Source organism: Ambystoma mexicanum, chromosome 13 (assembly GCF_040938575.1).
Source record: "Ambystoma mexicanum isolate Mex_15411 chromosome 13, UKY_AmexF1_1, whole genome shotgun sequence".
Lineage (NCBI taxonomy): Eukaryota > Metazoa > Chordata > Amphibia > Caudata > Ambystomatidae > Ambystoma > Ambystoma mexicanum.
Window position 1 is genome coordinate 406,222,636 of NC_090938.1, and position 22,439 is coordinate 406,245,074.

At 48.2% G+C, this 22,439-nt stretch overlaps 1 protein-coding gene across 1 annotated transcript in view; it reads right to left on the reverse strand.

The window, feature by feature from the left end:
• PSME1 (proteasome activator subunit 1) overlaps positions 1-19,006 on the reverse strand; it is a 152,480-nt gene extending 133,474 nt beyond the window's left edge. The window contains exon 1 of the mRNA XM_069634001.1: positions 18,731-19,006. Coding sequence (XP_069490102.1) covers positions 18,731-18,769 — 39 coding nt within the window. The 5' untranslated portion in view covers positions 18,770-19,006. The remainder of the gene's footprint in view (positions 1-18,730) is intronic.
• Between the last annotated feature and the right edge of the window lie 3,433 nt (positions 19,007-22,439).

Here is a 22,439-nt window from a genome sequence, read left to right on the forward strand (position 1 = left end):
GTGTTTTTAGCTACCACATATTTTTGAGTGCATGGCCAGTCACAGTTGTATTGCTGACAGTTCTCTAGTGAGAGTCAGCTGCCCAAAGCCTTTGGTTTCCAGTAAAAAGATTGGGTAAAATAATACAAACAGTAAAGTAGAGGGTACCAAGCGTCTGCACTCTTCACGCATCTTTGGAAGAGCTGAAAATCCCACAGACAGAGCTACTGAGAGAGGAGAGGAGAGTCAATTGCAGTATGGGTTCTTTCAATGTTTCCAAATGGGGATGCAAGCACTTGACTGTGGCGAAGGGATGCTTGGATCACATTCAGCGTGACCTAGATTTTTGTGTTGTCCAGATGAGGTGCTCATGTTTCTACAAGGCAAAGGTGCAGCACTGCAGAGATCGCCTGCAAGCAGGATTATGTTTCTGTGCGTTTAAATAAAGTGCCGAGTCCGGTCCACTAACATTCCAAAGCCCTTGGCATCAAGGCTCCATGACTTCGTGCTAACCTGCCAGTGTCACGTTATGACCAAGAGCCTGGCTCAACTTGAAATTATGTTTAAATTGGTCCATGAATTGGGACACATTCTTCCTTAGGATCATCACACACTTACCAAAACTAAGCATGGTTCCTTCCCATCCAACATTCACCGAGCACCCATTTTGCCTCCGAGAGTAGCCAAACACAAGCTGCAAGAGGCAAATACCCACTTCCTTTTTTGGAGCCTCCATGTAACTGAACAACAAGCACAGCAATAGGAGATCAAACTTTCTGATACAAGGTGTTAGCAAAGATTTCCCTTCAGTGCAATTTTCCCTCCCAAACTTTTTTGCTTTTGTTTGGTTTACCTAACCTGACTTTTTCCACTGGATCACAGCCTTCAGCTGCACTCCTTTCGCTTATATGTTATCTGGAAACTGACACATCTTTCAGGCTGTCAGTACTGGGAAACTATGTTTCCCTTAGTCTTCAACTTTGTTGCCATTTCTTGGTAACTTTTTATCTGTGTGCCAATTACCTTACCGTACCGCGCATAGGAGTCCTTCTGCTTTATGGTCCTAGCCACTCTAAGGATTTTTTGGTGTTTGTACAAGTGAGCCTAGGATGAACTGGTGGCAGCAGCGTACTTTAAAAGTATTTTTACTTCGTTTTTATGGACCATAACGTGTTTACTGCGTTTGGCCCAAGACTGAGGCCACTGCTCAAAATGGTCGTGCCACGAAGTCTTTTGTTCTGTCCTTTGGCCATGTTGTCCCTTTGCCTTCCCCTAGGTTGAGAGACCAGAGTATTCCTTATCTGGGCATGCAGCCTCGCACGAAAACCACATGTTATTGTGAAGCAAGCTCACCTCCATAGCCTAACAGGGAAAGGCTCCCCTCCCATCCCCTGTCCCACCCCCCTCCTGCCCCCTTCTACCCCCTTTTCCTCCTCCTGCCCCCCCTCCTCCCTCCTCCCTCCCTCCCTCCTCCCCTTGGAAGAAGTGACAAGTTCCCGTGATTCGTCACACTAGCTAGAAAATTAATTGAGGGAAAGGTAATGTCTAACAGATAGGTTTATAACACTACCTGCTTGAATATATGCTCCAGACAGAAGGGATGTAATTTTAGTATCTTTCACGGCCAAAAATGACCCAAGACCGAATGGCTGTTTGGCTAGCAATATTCCGGCAGCTAAAACATTCCCTTGGTGTGCAGTAGGTCGATTATAGATTGATTGGCTGATCATTTTCTGAGTTAAAGGGGAAGTTCACGCAAAAATTTGATTGGCTGTCAGGAGAAGTTGAAGAGCGCAACAGTCGGGATCGATGTAGTGGGAAACCTATAAAACCCTGCTTATAAAGGGAGAGCTGGCATCCCGCCCAAGGCCTATGCAGAGAAAGCGCCTGAAAAGGCGCAAAGCGAGAGGAGAGCGGGGGAGGTGCACACCCTCAGCCCACGAGGCAGTGGCCCCGACCAAAGAGAAGGGGACCCCGAAGAAGAGTGGCAGCGAATCAGCCCTGTTGTCGTGGAGCAGGACAAGGGGTCGGTGCTGCGAGCTGAGGAGGAGCGGCCATGGCAGCGAAAAGAGGCGTCTGAAGACCTGCGTTGGATCGAGTTGGGAGTGATCAACGCTCTCCGATGCAGGGAAAACACCAGCAGAGATGACACAGAAGAGGGAGAGGGACCTCAGAGCTACGGCCGGTCGACTCCACACCGAACAAGGGGAGAGAAAAAAAGGCAGCGCAGACAGGGCAGAGCGCACACCAGCTGACCCAGGCAGACACTGACCACAAGGGGAGAGAAGCTCCTGAGCTCCGGCTGAGCGGACGACAGCAGCAGCGGGGTGGGGAGGAATGCCTCTGCTACAGTGCCGGTGCCACCTCCCCCTTCCCGGAGCAGTAGAAAAAGGATCCCCTGTAACAGAAGAGGACACAAGGGGGGTGGGAGCAAATCACCCCCCCCCCGCCCGAGGGCAACACAATGTCCACCTCGCAGCCAAGCAGGGGGCCTCATATCCTCGAAGGGGAATCAGCCGCTCCACGAAATTGCTGCATCCCAGCTGGAAGAACTGTGGCACATGCAGTGAAATAGAGCTGCACAATAAAATGTTATAGTCAACAGGCAGGCACCAGCTGACTCCAGGCAGAGGGGAGCGCCCAGTCTTTGAGACTCCCAGAAGCCACTACCTTTAAGACTTGGCAAAGAGCATAGCAGGAGGGACCTTGGACAAGAGGTGGGGAGAGACAGAACTCTCCACAAAGCGCTCTGGGAATACCCAGAGCTGGACACAACAGACTAGAGCTGCAGAGGGGAGAGGAGGTGAGGACTCCGGGGAAGAGGGCTGTCCCCTGGTCCTGCAGCAAGGGGTTGAAGAGGAGAGAGTGCATAATCAGAAGTAAGGCTCTACAGCAACACGGATAATGCCATAAAGGGAGGTGAATCAACGTGCCCGCTCACTAGAGGCTCTCCATAGAAGTGTTGCAGACCCATACCAACCCGGAGGGCAGAATTGACACTGGGGTAATCAGCTACCCTGAGCAGGGACCTGGCCAAGAAGCAGGAGACACAAAGGACGCTCCCCATGTAGCACTATAGGGTCACAAGAAGAAAAGAAGGGGCCGATAACGGTCCCACCCTCGCCCTCCCACCCCCCACAAGAGGTCTGGCGGCACTACAACAATTTAGAAGGACGGAAAGCCACCAAGGTGGGAGCTCCCCCACCTCAGGCCCCGTCATGACCGACGCCTCCATCGAAGAGGCTATTGCGGTGGTAATGGCGAAGATAAGAGCACTGCGCACAGATAGCCAAACTTCCATATCAGAACTGTGTAGAAAAGTGGAAAAAGTAGAAGGAAAACTGGAGAACCTAGAGCATAATCAGGTCAATGCAGACTTAATAGAAATGAAGGTAAATGCCAGAGAAGAAGAACTTGCTTTGAAAATGGATGACCTGGAGAACAGAGAAAGGAGATCGAATATAAGGATAGTTGGCCTGGAGGAGGTGGACGGTGAGACCCCGACCCAGGTCGAAAAGAAGGTGCAGATTGAAAGAGCCCAAAGAGGAGGGAGAGCTTTCTGCGGCGGTCCACGATCTGTAGTGGTGACATTTCTGCAATACAAGGAATAAACAGAAATCCTTCTCAAGGCCAAGGAGGCTCAAGTGATTGAATATCAAGGCTTGAAGGTTAAGATGTTCCAAGACTTGTCAGGCTTCACCCTGGGGCGCAGACCACTTAGCACATGGCTCACAGAGCAAGGTTTAAGATACAGGTGGGGATATCCTTTTGCACTAACTTTTGAGGTCATGGGGCAGGACTATCGAGTGACCATGCAGGAAGAGGCGAAACAAGTGCTGCAGCATCTAACAGATGACAAAGAGACAAGAGGTCCGGCGGTCCCCCAGGGAACTCACTCGCTGAGGGCATCGCAAACTGAAGTGCTGGCACAAAGGCGTAAAAGGAGTAAAACAGGAAGGAAATATGTGAAGCTGAGCTCACCATCGCCGTCCAAACCGCCCTCACCCAAAAGCTGAAAAAAAGTCAGTTTAGCAAAGCTCCGAAAGGTATAGAAGATAGCCTAAAGGGAAGCATTTTAAAGACCCCCTGGTTGGGGAAAGTTAAAAACTTAGTGGCCCTCAGTTTAAGAAGGTCGTCTCATCGCAACGTTCCACAGGTTGGGTTCACAACCATGGCTATGTTTAGTTATCAAGGTTTGCAGTTAATAAGGAAGGGGGAAGGAGGGAGACAGAAGGGACTAGGTTCAGAAAACAGAGAGATCATGGGGATACGTGGAGGTGAACTGAGAAGGCAAGTAGAGGGGATAATAATGAGAGGCAATCCGATCCAGCAATGACAGAGCCAGAAAGCCGGGTGCCAGGAATGAGCTCCCTTACGGTGGGATCCCTAAATGTCAAGGGTCTAAACTCCCCAACTAAAAGGTCGCTGATGACCTGCGAATTCGAGAGGGCAGCCCTTGACATGCTCTTCATACAGGAGACCAGACTGAAAGCAGGGGAAGAGAGATGTTTGAGGGTCAGGGGAGTGGGCCAATCGTTCTGGGCCTCTTCTGCTCAGAAAAAAGGAGGGTTTGGGTTAATATTAAGCAAGCGAATCCGATTAGTGAACCTCGAGGTCCAGCCACTGATGGAAGGTAGGCTCCTAGTGGTGCAGGGAAAATGGGAAGGAGAATGGGTCACCTTAGCAGGAGTGTATTCCTCAAACCAGGGGCAGGGTGCTTTCAATGAGGAGGCCCTCACGATCATTATGGCAAACAACAGAGGACTAACTATAATAGGAGGAGTCTTTAATACTTGGGCAGACCCTCAACTCGATAGACAGGCAACGAAGCCAGAGCCTATGAGAAAATCTGTGGGGGGAGGGGACACATTTAAGAAATGTTTGGCAAGCAGGGGCCTTGTAGATGTTTGAAGGACACAACACCCAGGCAGACTGGGGTATACTTTCTGGTCTAGTGTGCACGCAACATTCACTAGAATCGACTACCTACTAATTATTAGGGAGCATCGCTCGCGAATAAGGGAAAGCACAATTCGCACAGTGGGATGGCCAGACCATGATATGGTGACCATGACCTTGGAAACTTAGGGATGGGGGGACGCAAATCCAGATGGCGCTGCAATGAATACCTATGGCGTGATGAGCTTTTTGCGGGGGAACTCAAGGCAGCCATTGAAGAGTATTTTCTAATCAATGATAACAGGGAGGTAGGGGGCGCAACACTATGGGAGACAGGTAAGGCCACATGGAGGGGTATCATGATGAGAGAGGGAAAAACGAGAAAGGGGACTACAGGAGGAGAAACTGGGAAAAGAAATTAGGAACCTAGAAGAAGCCATACAATCAGGGGGAAATTACCGGGATGAGCACTGGTTAAGCGAGCAGACCTAAAGGCGCTAGGGATAGGAGACAATACGCAAGATGACATTTTTAAAGCAGAAATAGTTTGAAAAAGGAGACAAAGCAGATACATTCCTTGCGGACAGATTGACGTCAGGTCGAGCGAATCAGGGAGGACGAGGGAGGCTGGGTGACTGCCCTGGGCGACATAGCCGACCTATTTGCAGAATACTATGAGGTCCTTTACAAATCTGAAGGCTCCGGGGATGCGATAGGGATGCAAGAATATATAGCCGGGACAAAGATGACACAACTAACCCAAGCAGAGAGGGCTTCCCTTGTTCCCCCTTCATCCCGGAAGAAGTAAAAGCAGCAATAAATAGACTTCCCCTGGGAGGGGCCCCAGGGGAAAACGGCTACACAATGGGCTTTTATAAGCAATTCACAGATTCCCTGGTCCCCCAGATGGCAATGCTATTCAACCATATTCAGGACACCAGTGAACTCCCACCTCCTTCTAGTAGTTATCCCTAAAGCTAGCAAAGATCCCGCCAGCTGAAAATCATATCGCCCAATATCGCTACTAAATACTGATGCCAAAATCTACACCAGAATGCTGGCTACATACATGGAAGGGATTATGCCTCGCCTGATCAACCCGGACCAGGTGGGTTTCATAAGAGGGAGGCAAGGCACAGACGCCATGAGCAAAACCCTAGATATTATGGAGCACTCGAGGGGGGAAAGGCAAGCCCTGCTCAGCCTTGACTCAGAAAAGGCATTCGATCGGTGGAGTGGGAGTACCTCTGGACCACTTTGCACAGCATGGGATTCGGGGAGAGGTTCATGAAAGGGGTTAAAGCGCTATACAAATCCCCCATGGGCAGAGTGGTAGTCAACAGCAAAATATCAAGGGAATTCAATCTCACTAGGGGCACCAGGCAGGGATGCCCACACTACCCCTCCTGTATGCCCTTTCCATAGAACCCCTCGGAAACAGGATCAGAAAATAACCTATCATTGAAGGGATTAAGGTAGGGGACAGGGAATACAAGCTGGCAATGTTCGCTGATGACTTGCTCCTCTACTTGGCCAATCCCTCAGCCTCCATACCGAGAATTCTGCAAACCCTAAAAGAATATGGGAAATAGGCGGGTTTGAAGGTTAACACTGACAAAACAATATTGTTCCCCTACAATAACCCCATAGATGCCTGTGAGGAGAGCCCAACTATTCAGGGAGTCCCGGTGGCTTTTCAAACATTAAAATATCTGGGCATTGATATTACGAAAGAAGCAAGGGACCTCTATTAAGCCAACCTCCCTCCCCTCATGGTAGAGCTAAAGGAGGACCTAGATAGGTGGTCGAAGCTGACAATCTCCTGGTTGGGGCAACTTAACACAATTAAGATGGCAATTCTCCCCAATCTCCTTTACCAATATCAAATGCTCCCAATAGAAATCCCAGGCAATCACTTCTCCGGTCTTAAGGCCAGAATTACAAAATTTCTGTGGCAAGGCAAGAAGCAATAAATCTCCTACGGCACCCTTATACAAGACAAAGAGGACAGGGGGGTGGGCCTTCCGGACTGCTATACCCAATACCATGCAGCCCAATTTAGGGCTCTGGTCCCGCACCTGAGAGGAGAAAAAAACAAACAATGGGTTGAAATAGAAAACTACAGAATGAGACCAGTTACACTGGGGGAATAGAATGGCTCTGGGCCCCAAAAATCAGCATTCCGAAGGAAAGTCATTAACCACAAAATGCTGGGACCACTCCTGAAACTATGGTGGAGTAAAAGTGAAATGCAAGGACACAAAACCTGGCCCTCTCCCCTGAGCCACATCTCGGCCCCCCGCCCCCAATCAGAACCGACATCCAAGAACCACTGCGCTTTTAGAAATGGTACGAAGCTGGCCTGGAAAGAGTAGGTCAATTGCTAAGGAAAGACTCATACATCCAGCTCCAGGACCTGGAAGAAGGGCTACAAATCAAACCCATAGGAACGTTCCAATTCCTCGAGCCAAAGGGAGTCTTTACAGCCCTGAAATGGAAATACAAACTACAGAGAGACTTAACACTGCTAGAAAAGATTCTAAGTGAGGCCACAACATCAAGAGGCCTCATCTCCAAAATATATAAAAACCCACTTGAGCAAGCAAGCTAACACGAACGAAGCCCTCAAGAAAAGGTGAGAGAAAGTTCTGGTACGGCCAGTGGGCGAAGACCAATGGAAACGCCTATGCAGCTACACTCACAAAACCTCCATAACAGCACAATACAAGCTACATGGCCTGAAACTCTTACACAGGTGGCAATACGATCCCAAGCGCTTGTCCAAGATGTTCAGGCAGTCTAGCCCAGCATGTTGGCGAGGATGTGGCGAGCAAATGGATTACTGGCACATGTGGTGGGCGTGCCCGATAGCACAGTTGGAAAAAGGTACTGGGATGGACTAAACAGCTAGACCCGGTGGATTGTAACCGCAACCCCAGACTTGTTCTATTCAGCCTCGAAGAACCGGAGGACCGCTGGAACAAGCTTCCGCACATGCCGCACTTCCTCCTACTGGCCGCCAGGGTGTGCATCACGATTAAATGGAAATCACAGGCCCTACCCTCCAAGTTCTTTTGGGTCCAGAAGGCCAATGAACTATACGAGATGGAAAACATTACAGTAGCCTTGCATAATCTCACCCTGAGCAGGGAAATTGAATGGTTTCCCTTCCTCGGTGTATATAAGTAGCCCCATGCCATATCGCCCATGTACATGCTGAAAACCCATGAGTGACGATTGACATTTTGAACCCATCCAGTCTCCGGGAGGGACAAGGGAACGTTTGGTTTATAGGGAGGAGTGACAATGTAATAGCCAGCTATGTTGCACTGGCTCTTGTTAGGTGCGCTCTTTACATGCAAAATAGTCAATAAAGTATGTTTTAAAAAAAGAAAACCACGGAAAATATAAATACAACTGCATTGTATTTATCATTGCAGTGGGTTTCGCTTTGATTCTCCCGGGCCAGGGGAGCCCAGGAGACTCAAAGCAAAAGTACTGGCAATTATAAATACAACGTTGTTGTATTTATGATTGGCGTGGTTTTCTTTTTAAGTTTCCCGGGCTCCCCCGAGCCGGGGAGCCCGGGAAACTTAAAACGAAAACCACGCCAATCATAAATACAACAACGTTGTATTCATAAATACAACAACGTTGTATTTATAATTGCTGCACCTTTTCTTTTAGTGAAGTCCAGGCAATTATTAATACTTCGCCGGCATCCGGCAGACTATTCATAATTGCTGCGACTTTTGTTTCTAGTTTCCTGAGCACCGGAATAATTGGCAGCATTGATTAGTTTGACGTTAAGGAGAAAGACCAGGAGCAGTATTTAAAACATGGAAAGTCTTCCTGGAGTTAGAAATGCTCTTTTGAACGTTTGTTTGTATGTTGTAATGCTTGGTAATAGAATAAGGTAATGGGAAGACAAAAGAACAAAGCCATAATGCAATTGCAAAGCAAAACATTTTGCATTTTCTCCTGTCCTGCCCAAAACACGGGGGTATAAGAGATTATGGTTGTGAACGAACACTTGGAACAATAGGACTAGTTTGGCGGCAATTCTGCAGATTTACCATCGAATTACCTCCAAGCTTGAAGACCGTTACCTCCACTCATCCCTTTGGACTTACTATGGGATTACGAGTGGTGGAAAGACTGTGCAATGCCACATTTTTGGAATCCATAAGACATCATGGCAATGTCTTTGAAATTACTACTTACAGCAATTCTGCAATGGTATTCCAACACTTTTTGAGTGTAAAGTGAAGGATCTACCTCCAGAAAAATGCTGGAGGTAGATCTTTCATGTTACCTCCAAACCACATAGTACAGCTGTTATGCTAGTTGCACTTGTAGCGCACACTTTTGCCCGAAGGCATCTTGGCCCAAGCCATGGTCCTAGAACAAGAGGGTTTTCAGCATCTGTCTAAACTGAAGATAGTTCACCAGGCCTCTAAGGCCCATTCCATAGTTTACTGGCAGTATATGAAAAGGCACGCCTGCCCACAAGGGCCAAGCAGACCTTCGGGATAGCCACTAGATTGGCATCACCAGAGCGCAGACGTCTGGCCGGAACGTAGAGTGCGGGCGGGGAGGGGTGGGGGGATTTGTCCTGCAGGTATTCCGGCCCCTGCCTAAAAAAGGCACAGTGTACCAAGCACAGAGTTTTACATTTAATCCTCTGAGTCACTGGGAGCCAGTGCAAGGACCGAAGCACAGGACTTGTATGGACTCGGTAGGGGGAGGCACTGGCCACCCTAGCTGCTAGATTTTGCAGCAGTTGTAGATGATGTATCAGTCCCAAGGGTTGTGCCAGATGGATCGACTACTGCAATGCACTCTAACTGATAATCAAGGACGCCACTAACAGCGGCGGTCGCAGACGTAGGTAGAAAAGGCAAAACTCTGCGTAGCTCTCTGAGAAGGAAGTGTCCAGTCTTACAGACTGCACCGACTTGAGATGACCTAGATAAGTCAGTTGACAGAAGGATACCCAAGTTCCTAACCACCTTCACCGGGATGGGAAGGTCACCCAGGGTGGGAGGCCAAAAGCAGGCAGACTATACTGCAGAAGCAGAACGGGATCCCACCACCAAGATTTCGGGTCTTGTTCCCATTTAGTTCAGCCAGTTTGCACTCATCCAGTTTCCCACTGCCGACAGACACTCCGCAGTTCAGAGGCGGCAGTCACTTGGTCCCGTCAAGACGGACCAGGATCCGAGTGTCGTCGGCATAGGAATAACATCGGAAGCCGTAAAAATGGATGAGGTGAATCAATGACTGAATATAGATGTTAAAAAGCAAGGGGGACAAGGCCGACCCTTGAGGAATACCGCTGAATAATGTGCGACAAGAGGATAGAAAAGGAGTCAAAGATAGTGATTGACTACTATCAGTGAGGAAAGATACAAACCAGACCACAACAAGCCCGAGAGGCCCGCCATCTGCAGGCGAGATAACAGACCGTGTGGTTGACCGTGTCGAAAGCCACCAACAGATCTATTAAAATCAGGGCCCGGACTCTGCCCTGATCCACCAACTTGGTGAGATCATCGACAACAGACACCAGGACACTCTCGGTACCCCGTCCCGGGCGGAAACCCAACTGAAAGGAGTCGAAGATTCCAAAAAAAGAAGAGAGAAGGGGTGCTATCGGAGACTAACAGCTTCATAAAGAACGGAAGAAAAGAAATAGGACGAAAATTAGCCAGCACCGAACCATTCAAAGAAGGTCTTTTAAGAAGTAGAATTACCGTAGCCTGCTTTAACTCGGTGGGAATCATACCCATCCGACAAGTATAATTCACTGCCTCCACAACCCAAGGGATCATGACCGGCAAGATCGTTTTAAGAGTGGCCAGAGGGTTGGGGTCAGACGGGGCCGCCGACTTCAAACGCCCCACTGCCTGCAGAACTTCATTGGCCGCAAATTCAGAAAACTGTAACGCTCACCTGGTTCCCTCGGAGGCGCGAGTCTTGACTGGGCGGTGAAACCGTCTTCAACGTTAGGCGTAGGATTCGTTTGGCTCCCGGATTTGGCCCCTTTCTCACCGAAAGTTTGACCTGAAGAGTGAGGTGTCTGCAAGTGGAAAATCAAGGTATTAGTGGCTGGAAGGTTGGGAGAAGTTCCAAGCCCCTCTCTCCCTCTCTCCCCGTGGTACTTGGTCGATTGTTGTGCTCACCTTAAATAGGTGAATGCTGGGCTCTCCATCCTGAGTCTTGTGCAGGGGCGCTGGGTCCAGTTACTTCACTGGATATGAGTTCAGCCTCTTGATTGCAGAGGGTAAGTTGAGAGCGATGCCGCCGTGTGCTGTACGAGCGTGACTTGTAAGTATTAAAGTTCCCTTTAGATTGCTCTCTTCAAATGTCTTATCTCCTTAATGTCTATGTCTTTTCCTTTTCAGATGCTGTCGGTGCCGAAGAAGATGCTCCCCCAGGTTCGTGGCAGAGAGCGTAACAAGAAGATGGTGAATACGAAGGCACGTAAGTAGAAAGGCTGCTCTAGGGCTGTAGAAATCACCTTAATGTCTCTTTTGTCTTTACAGGTGCCGGAATGCAGCGCGAGCAGAGTTGGAGCGAGCGTAACACAGGTAAGCAGTTTTGTAACTAAGCGTTACTAACCAATGTTCTTTGTCTTTGCAGGCCCGATGCCGGACGAGAAATGCAGAAAAAACGCCTTGAATGCTGCCGATGGATCGGGTAAGTTGAACCGCTAACTTTGCCTTTGCCTAACCTGTGCCTTTTGTTTTGCAGGAGCTGCTGAAGACTGAAGATTGGTTCCCAGCAGGTAATTTTCGTATTCACAGGATCCGGAACTGAAGATTCGCTGGAGCTGACACGGTGAGCGTCCTGCTGCAAATGCAGAATAACGCGAAGCACGTTGCACCAATCGGGTGTGGTTTAAATAGTCCATAGGAGTGCTTAGGTGTCTTCTTCCACAGCCTCGCCCAGGCAAAAGAGTTCCTGCTTCCAGAAGGGGTCCAGCATCAATGATCCAGGGAGTGGTGCCTGCCCCACCCAGAGGAAAAGTAGTCCCTGCCAGAAGAGAGTGAAACATCATCTTGCTGGTAAGTAAGCAGCATGGTCTGCTGCAGGTAGGTCCACCCAAGCACTTTCACACTTGTTATGAGCCCGGCGCTTCCTGTGCCGTGACGGGTCCATGCTATGAGCCTGGCACCACCGGTGCCAGGACAAGGTCCAAAAGGTCCCTATTGGGACTTGCTGGTGCCGATAGTATATGTTATGAGCCTGCTTCCAAGGATGTTGGGTAGGTCCTGACTCTTATTCTTAACTGTACTGTCAGCCTCCACCCTTTCACAGGTTTCACAGGTTGGAGCTGTTACTATGTGCTGCTTACCGGCTGAGATATTATCACAGATATCCACTACACAGTGTAGAAGAAATCTGACAGCGAGTCACAAAAGGATTGAGAGGCTGGCACCGTCAGGGAGAAACGAGTGGCCGAAGAGAAAACCACAAAAAAGAATTATTAAGATTGATTAAGAGTGAGCTCCACCTTGCTAGCAAAATAGGTTTAGCTGTTAACCCTTCCTGATGGTAAACTTTAGCAAGATACCGGAAATAAGCCTTTTCAGCAAATCCGTACGCACAGCGCCATTTACGCTCTGCCTGTCTAACCTGCAGACAAGATGCTTTGAGAGAATCAGTGAACCAAGGCTCAGAAGGGCGTTTCCGAGTCTGCACTAATTTAATCAGAGCTATAAGGTTTGCGGCATCAAATAGGATGTCTGAAAGTAGAGAAAAATCCATGGTTCCAACTGCCTTGCAACGAGACACAATCTCGGAGGACAGCAACTGAGGGTAAACTGTATGCCAGTTACGTCTCCAAGACATAACTGGAGGACTCTTAGCCAGCCCTGTCGGGCCCAGAATGTTAAAAGAGATAAGACAGTGGTCAGACCACAGTACCTGCTTCCCCTGAACCCCAGAGATACTGGTTACAGACGAGAATATAAGGTCCAGAATGCCACACCTGAGCATGTGTTGAATCACAAACAAATTGTGCCAGTTCCAAATCCAGCATAGCCTCATTGAATAATGTGTTTGGAAAAATGGCAGTAACAGTGTTACCACCATTTTACTGCACAGCCGTGTTCGTAGACCCGTTATATGTACTGTACAAAGGCAGAGTTTTTACTTAGAGAAGAACAGGAAGAAGTATGTTATGCCCTCGGCATTTTTGTACAAAGGGCTTCAAAGTTAAGAGGTCAAGATGTGTACAGTTTAATGGTTTTGCTTGTGTTTAGTTATGAAGTGTATTTTATTTTAAGTATCATGAAGTGGTATGTAATGGTTTAATTTGTGTGATGAAATTGTATTGAGTTACTGTATAACTCAATTAGATCATGTATATTTAAATGAAAATCCAAATAAAGTTATTTGAACTGAACACCATTGTGGCATTTTGTGGCTGGTCGGCAACCCTGATACTTAGGTTAACACCCCATCATTTATGCTGCCTGCCCTGCGGCTTGTGACAGCAACAGGGATGAGTGTTACTTATGCCAACACCCTTTGCGTACTGTGAGGAATCCCAAGTTATATTCAATGCTTCGATAGGGGGAGCACCTCCCCATGGAGTCAGGAAGGTGAGCCACCACCTGAAAGTCACCCTGGGGGAGGTACTGAGCAGTAGACATCATGGAAGGGAATCCCCCCCCCCCCTTGGGACCAATGACAATCCCATCAGGAAAACACGGTAGTCCCACAATCATCTTTGGACAGCTGAACCTTCATCGGGGGTACAATCTGCTGCAAAGGCATCTGCCATAGAGTGGAAGAAAAAGGCTCCAACAAGGTAGGAAGATCCTTCCCTTAACCATTCCTAACATGCATTTGGGGTGACCTACTAGCAGAATAAGCCCTACTGTAAACTGAGACCACTGATAGCCAGGGACCTGCTCCCTGGAGCTGTGGGACCCTGCAAGAGCTTTCAAAAATCTTTCTGGCTGGGAAGTTCAGGGCAAGAATGACTTACCTTAACCCTGGAGACCCACGACCTGGCCGCCCAGCAAGCAGAAGTCAAGAACCTGCTTGGGCACGGTTCGCCTGCTTCAGTCCGACGACCTCAAGATGCTTTTCAAGCCACTGCAAGCACCCGTAGCTAACTTTGACACTCACTGCTTTAGATTTGTCTTGAGGCCGACTCGGCCAGCTGGAAGCCATCATTTGACGCCGATTAGACCTGTTTTAATGCTGACTCAAACAACAGAAATGTGCCTACATGCCTCGCTCGATACTGTTGAGCCCCAAGAACAAGTATTAAAGGCCCCAGTGACTAGGAAGACGCCCACACTCTTTTTAAACATCTTCAGCCAACTTGACATTGCTGCTGAAATTACTGCCAGTGCACCAGTCTTCGGACCAAGTGTGCTGGGAGAAACCTGAATGTGTCTCACCCGCTAGTCCCCGGGGATCTGTCATCCAGGTGGCCAGGACAGGGCCATCGCTATTTGATCCAGTTCCTGGGGGTGGACCAGTGTGGGAGGATCACCTGGATCGGGGTCTTCGTGGAGTGGAAATGGGACACCGAAGGGTGAGACGCGGTATCCCCTTCCTTAACACCTTTTCCCCATCCTAACAGGTAGGATACTTAGAAACTCAACCCCCCTTACCCTTTTCCGACACAAGCACTTTCTCTCGGCCAGTTCATCATGGGGCCACAAAGGACTAACACCAGACCGGTATACCTGACATGTCCCAACACAAGGGTCAGGCAGAGTCAGGCAATTACTGAAAATTACACACAGCTGACTTCCATCACACTTCCCCGCACGGATAAAAGGCAGAGCACAAAAGCACACTCTGAGCAAGGCAAAAGGCACGAGGAAGCAGCAATTCTGGGATTACAGTTTAAACCGAGGAGAAAGGTAAGGTGGTGAAACCGGAGAGGACGACAGGGAAGCAAATTCCCTTACCCTTTTCAAGAAAGGACTGTGACTTAACATAAGACCGGGAATTGCAGCTGACGAACGGTGTAGCGTGTGTCAAAAGGTACACAGGGTCCTCCCGCATTGATAGCCAAGGAGGGGATAAGCGATTGCCACCGTGGTACTGTCCTGGACTCCGACAGCAAGGCAACGCCAGCAAGTTCAGCACAGCCGGGAAGTCAGAGAAACTGATAGCAGACGGGACTGTGTTATGCTCAAGGTTGCAAGAGACAACATTGTATGAACAAAGAACTTGGATGAGATTGAAGTTTATTAAACTGAAATAGGTACCAAATACAGAGTTGTCCGGCGCCACGTGGGTGCTCACTGGAAGGTCTCCGTTTGGTACCCCCCCTCCCGGAGCGTGTAAAAATTATTGAACTGTGAAATTGAAGTGGTCCTGCAGCAGGTTAAGTTGAATCCCGTGCACATTCGAAAGTCTTTGATTGCCTGCGAACTGGAATTGGTCTGAGCCCAGCTGAGGGGGACTGGACTAATTGTCTAAAAGGGGGTCTGAGCCCGGAAGAGGGGCATCCTAGGTGCACAGTAAAACTCACCCGAGAAGATATTGTTGTGGCAAATGTGAACCCGACTGAGGGATGCCTGCGAATTAAAGTTGGTCTGAACCAGACTGAGGAAGGCTAATTGTGAAAGAAAGATCTGAGCCCGGCTGAGGGGCATCCAGGATGAAGAGTGAATCGCCCAACTTGAATATTTGGAAAGGAACTTTCTTCGTTGTTTCTGGTACATCAGTCCCTCTGAAGCAAAAGACTGAACAAAAGAGACTTGCGCACAGAAGGCCCAGATGTTGGTAAAAGGAACTGTGGCCTCACATGGAAGAAGCCCAAGAGTGTGGTGTGCGCGAGTGACCCGCCTTGTCCCGTGATAAAAACATGGGGGAAGGGAAGCCAACTGCCTAAACATCCTAACTTATTATTTTGTTAACACCTTTCTTTTTGTGAACATTATCCCACACTATTTTGGCAATCGTTTTTTTTAGTATAGGCCCTTTCTATTTGACTAGACTCGACTAGGACTGTATTATTATTATTATTTGATGGTCGGAGCTTGCTCCCATCTTAGATTCAGAAGTTCTATAAACACCCTTGAACTGTGATCACTTATGTCTGTCTTATTTTGATCCATGCCTTCCTTACAGTGCGCTCTTTCATTACAAGTCTGCATATTATGCATCTTCTTTTACAGGAGGGGGTTATTGAGTTTTTGACTAGTGTGAGTATTGTTCTACTTTTGTAGAACCTTGGTTGGACAATCTTTTATTTTGATATCGCAGTACTATTGGCGCAATATCCCCAGAGGCCGCAAGCCGACCCGGTCAGTCACAGCCCATCACATCCATAGGCTCAAAACCTGTCTCTCGCAGCTCCAGCCTTGGATATCCAGCACATACTTGAAGCTCCACCCCCCAAGATTGAATTCCTACTCCTCCCAACAACACTGAACACCCAGAAATACAGACCCAGCTATCAACCATGAACCCTGAGGGCTTCACACCCGAACTCACATCCTGTGCCAAGTCCCTCGGGTTCCACATTGCCAAACACCTCTCCTTCAAGACACACATAGCTAAGAAAACTCAGACAGCTTGGTATCCGCTCTCCATCCTACGGAAAGTCAAGCCCTTGCTCCCTCCCGACAGCTTTAGATCCACTGTTAAAGCACTGGTCATATCCCACCTGCATAGGGGCAATACAATCCTCGAAGGCATCCCATGGTCCTCCTTTGTGCCCCCCGAGTAATCTCCTACACACGGCTTCACACTCATCAATGGTCTACATAGATACAACATCACCCGGCCCGCATCGACTTTCACCAGCTCCCAGTGCATGCACAAATCACCTTCAAGTCTTGCTGCATCATCTACAAGGCAGTCGCCCTCAAGTCACCCAGCTACCTCAGCTTCAAAGTGCACAGGCGCTGCGGGTGCAAATGCAGGTCAGGTGTCCACCAGAAGTTGTAGCTCTCATCTCGGTTGAAGGACAAAGAAAACACTGATGGAGCTGGTATCATGGCACTTGAAGAAAATCTCCAGCAGAGACCGTCACTGTCGCTCAGTGAAGCAGGGGCACCCAAGTCTCACGGTCTGACGCACGCTTCTCTCTCACGGCTCAAAGCAGCTCGGTTGATGACATTTGGCAAGAAGGTGCTTTGCAGTGCAAGCTAGGATTCCCCCAAAGCTCGAGACAAAACTCAATAGGACAACGCTCCTGCCCGGGTGCCAAGGTTCGAGCTACACTTCCGAGAAGGCTTTTGCAGGGCAAACAGGAGACATTGAGAGTGATTGGTCCCACCTCTCCAAGGGGTTGAAGCACCCTTACATGTCTTCAGAAATGAAGCTCAATGCAGGGATCTACCAGGACAACAGCATGCTCAGGGTGCCGACCTCCTTCAGCGCGGTTCCGGATAGCCCTTCGTACTGCTCGGCTCTTCTGGATACTTGGCTCCATCTACAGGTTGATTTGGACCCGTTGCTGATCTGCACGTCTGCATTCAGGACCCCTCTTCATATCCACAAGTCCAGTGAGTGCTTGCACCCAGCTGGCCAATGAGGAGATCTGCCCCACTCATGCATGCCAGCAGTGGTACAATCGGGACCACTACGGCTCTCATGTCCTCGTGCACACCAGACATCCTGGCACCAGTAGTGTGGATTCCCGGGTCACAAAGAGGCCAATAGACAAAATGGCCAAAGGAGAAGACAAAAAACCTTGTGACACGGTCATGAGCCAAATGCGGTAAGCGTGGTATGGCTGGGTAGAATATTGTAAAAATACATGAAAAAGCTTCTGCTGCCACCAGTCTACTACAATGTCCAGTTACCAAAACATCCTTAGTGGATGACTAGGGCCCGAAAAGCAAGGACCCCATTGCACGGTACAGTAATGTACTTTGCACAATGAAATACAGTTGCCAAAAATGGCAACAAAGTCGAAAGACTAAGAGAAGCAAAGTTTCTCAGTACTGACAGTCTAAATAACTTGCCAGTTAGATGAGCGAAAGCCCAGTGGAGTGCAGCTGAAGGCTCTGCTCCACTGGCAAAAGCCAGGACAGGAAGCTACAACAACAGCAAAACGTTTTGGGGGGGTCCATAAATATAGAGGTAAAATAGCAGCAAGTGAAATGCTACAAATCCCAGAATTCTAAGCAAAAACAGGAATGGATCGGCTTCTTGTGCATGGACACAGGAAACTTGAGAACTCTGCACAGTTCTTGTGTTGGCACATACAGATGGTGCCCACACTTTGCCGGGGGCCCAATACTCAAAACATGTTTCCAGTCCTCTAATCTGACATGTCAAGTTAAGAAGAGAGCTGAAGACTCACCTATTTCTTACCGTATATCATACTTGCCAACATTATCCATTCCATTTGGGAGACTCTAATGCAGTCCCAGTTTAAACTTTGCATTGTGAGGCTTGTGGTGCTGAATATTCCCGATATAAACCCAAGACTATAAATCCCAAAACGCAAAGCTAAAACCAGGCCTGGACTATAGTCCCTTTGCTTTCTAGGACTTGTAGTCTGGGTTTTATAATGGGTAATGCAGAACTACAAGTCCCAGAATGCAAAGAAATAAACAGGAATGACTAGGCACCTACAGATGAATGGATCGTGTTGGCAACTCCTCAACATCTTGTATGTCGCAACACAAGTTTCAGGGCTGTGCAGGGGGCGGTGGGCTTTTTAAACGGCAGCACAAATAAAATAGTTTAGTTGTACAGACGAATGCATTATCGGATGTGTGTACTCCCATTTCGTTTAAATTCAAATAATTTGATGTAAGCACCTCGTAGTAATAAAGCCCAGTACTGAAATGGTGGTGCCCCGCTAAGAACCCGGTAGATCCGGTTCCTCTACTAACGACTTGGTGGACCTTACCGTCGCTTTGGCTTCCGGCTTCACCATTAGAGATGTCATTGTCAATCGTGAGATGGACTCGGTCTGGAAGACAGTCAAGGTTAAATAGTGCACTATATTCCCAAATTCCTTCCGTCTCTTTCAGCCCGCCGTCTCTGTCTACCTGCTAATTTCGTATTGGAACATGGGGTACGTTAATGGAAACCGAAAGTGAAATTTAGTGAAGGGACTTCCCAGCAGAACCTGGCGGGAAGAAACAGGGAGGGACGAACAGTGGGGGAGGGCGGAGCATTGAAAGGAGCTTGTTCAGCCAGTGTAGATAAGGAGAGGGGGCATGGTCGAGGAGGCGGGACGGATGGAGCGAACTAACCTGGACTGAGCAGGGAAGCCATGCGTGGTGGATTAAAAGGAAGTACCAAGGTGGAAGGCGTATGATGTGTGTTTGGCAGGAGTAGCAGGAAACTGGTTGTACCTGTTTATGTCGGTATTAGACTCAGGGTGGTAGCTAGTCCATAGCACCGAAACACCATTTGTCAAGTGACAGTATGGGGTGACAATGACAATTTAGCAAAGAATGTCATATAAGCTGTGCCATATGTGTGTGTGTATATATATATATATATATATATATATGATGGATGGGGCATATTGGCAAAGCAAAACTGAAGGTGATGGCTGGGAAGGTTTAGAATCAATCTTATACTGCTGGCACAGCTTTGAGCAACATTCCAGACCATCTGAGTCAATCGTCAGTTTTTTTTATTTCAGAAATTTTCAGCATCCTTATCTTATAGCTGGGTCGTTTTAGGGCAATTGCATGTAGCTCGGTAGCATTTCGAATATTTGAAACCTTTTCAAGGAGATTTGGAGTATTTTTCGTCAGAGTACTGTAGTGCACTAATATCGATCATTTCTGATAGAAACACTATCTGGGGTTTCTGGTTGTAGGATCTTGATGCAATGCACCAGCTTTTCCCAAATGTCTCAATCTTTTAATTGCCCAGGGCGTGTGAAATGGGAGAATTTTGTTTTGTCTGGGCGAGAGCCCATTGAAATTAATATTTATTTATTGATCAATTGTTAGGCGCTTGTAGAACAAAATCGTCTTTCCAAGCGCCACAAGGCAATTGGGGACGGAACAAGGGGAGTAAATACATAGCAAAACAACAGTAGGTATACAAAAATGCAAATATGGTCCTAGGCCTTGTGGCATTTGGCGTGCAAGTGCAGTGAAGAGAAGTGCAGGAGGTAAGGAAGGCAGGGGGAAGAAATTAGGGATGTACAAGTGCTGGAGAGCCTGGGAGGGAAGTGCAAGGGGTGCCGGGGAGGAGTCCACTGGCCAAGTGCTGGCTGGAAGGATCCCAAGTAGTGGGATGCTCAACCACCATGCAGGGGGCCTAGGGGGGCAGTGCTGTAAGGGGAGGTACTGGTGTCGACTGGGCAGAGGGCCTGCTAACCTCTGACATTCATGAAGGTACCCGGCCACCAGTCTCAGTTCCAGAGCGGTGGTTAGCAGGGAAGGGAAGGAGGTAGCGAAAAGCAGAGTTTTGAGGAGAAGTTTGCAGAATTTAAGGAGGTCCGGCTCAAGTCTGAGAGGGGCGTGGAGTCAGTTCCAGAGAGAGGCACCAGCTGAAGAGGGAGAATGGACGGGTAGGAAGCTTGGCGGATGAATGAATTAATTCCAAGGCGGGTGACACCCGCCTATTAAAGCAAGTGAGTTAAGGGGTGTGTTTTCCTGAGTAACCAGATTAATAAGGAAACCCGGTCCTCCACAAGAGAAGACGAGGAATTTAGGGAAGGGGGCAGATGATGAATTGAGCTGATGCAGAGGCCAGGGGGATAGGCTGCTCACTTGGTGCAAACTGGTGACAGAGGTGGGCTCTCTAGTTAGTGTATCTCTAAGAAAGGAGCCACAAACCCTGACACAGGCAACCACACAGATCACCAAGTTGATCCCACGAAGACTGACAGCAGGAAACACAATGCACTGAATACACCAAGGAGTGAGCACGTCAGTGATGTGTCCAGACTCTTTGGACTGGAGTGGCCCAAGTGGGCCACACACACACACTCTCTCTCTCTCTGATCATAGTTTAGGATAATGGGGTGGCACCTGGTGTGGCCATTCAGATTCCAGGGGTAGCACATGCCACCCCAGGCCAATCCCTGTACAAGGCACTGGAGCACGTGTGAGAGTTAAAAAATGCAGCGTGTCCTCTACCTTCTCCAGAACTATTCCTCACCTCAAGCTCTTACCGGAGGCTGAAATTAAGCAATTGAATTGGAGCAACACAGGCGGACAACTGTCCCAATCTCATGGTTCCTTTTGAAACATGGTTTCACAGATACCCGCTGAGCCACCTAGAACAGCGCAACGAGCAGTAGTGAAGACCGTGCACAGCCACTGCTCGCCCCCACTCAAGTTGGGGGTTCTCACAAGTGTCTACAATCCCACTAGTGCTTCGCTCAGGTCCCAAAACACTCACACAGTACCGACATCAGAACAGTAATAACGGAGATTGCAACACATTGTCTTCCATCTCTCTAATTATACCACATCAGTGACCTCTCATTCCCTAGTAGTTGGGTAACAAGTAAACTATCACCAAAACCTAAGTTCAGCATTCACAGGAGTCACAGAGCAGTGTTATCACCACTATCGTTCCTCTGTGCGAACAGCAGCACGGTTCATCTGGGCACGTGTGGGACATGAAAGTCCTCTCACCATGTCGGAATACGGTCAACAAGAATAGCTTAAAGGGAAGGCTACCTTCAGAAGACTACCATCGTTTACCATGTTAGATAGCCAAGCACTAGTGCCCAGGTGGAAAAAGTGGATCAGGTGTTTTGAAAACTGTCTGGAAGAGCATCTAAAAATGACTTTGGCCAGGCACCCACCTCGTGGTGACAAAGTTGTAGACCTGTTGCTAACTTTCCCAGAAGATAAACACAACTCCGACAAAAGCATCAATGACAGCCTTAGTGAATACTTGAGTCCTCTGAGAACAAGTGATTTTGAGAGGTACTGTCAATAATGCATGCCAGCTACCGGGCGAATCAGTTGACACTTTCGTCACAAGACTGAGAAAACGAGTTACTGTAAATAATAAGGAATCAGACTGAGGATATTGGAGAGATGCTCATCCACAGCCTACAAAAGTGCCTGCATTGCCTTTCTCTATGCCAAAGCATGATACTGGTGTTGATTGTCCCTACCACCTGAAGGAAAATGCCCGGTGTAACATCATCAATACAGCAAGTGCAGTAAAACAAAAACATTTGAGGAAAACTGGAGTGAGAGCAGAATCCAGGGGGAACATTCATAGGCCGAAGGTGAAATGTGATAATTCATCTGCAACAGATTTTGACGGTTCTGCAGGTGCATATACATAATGTTGGCACAGGATGACACGGAAGAAGATGGCATAGATCTATTCATAGGAGAACATCAGGCCAAGTTCCTGAACGACACCAGGTCTCTACTCAGCAATCACCTGGGCCACCAAGCACCCTCTACAACTGTGAAAACCTCATGGAAATAATTAAAAACTAAGACAAGGAAATGATGGGATACATTCATATGCTCAAAGTGGCAAGTACATGCAAAGAACCTGCTTGGATGCATAGCCGCCCCACAGATGGGAATATAGGAATATCCACCATAATCTTCTTTGTATCAACAGCATACCCAAAAATGTTTTTTTTAAAAGAAAATTTATTTGCATTTTTA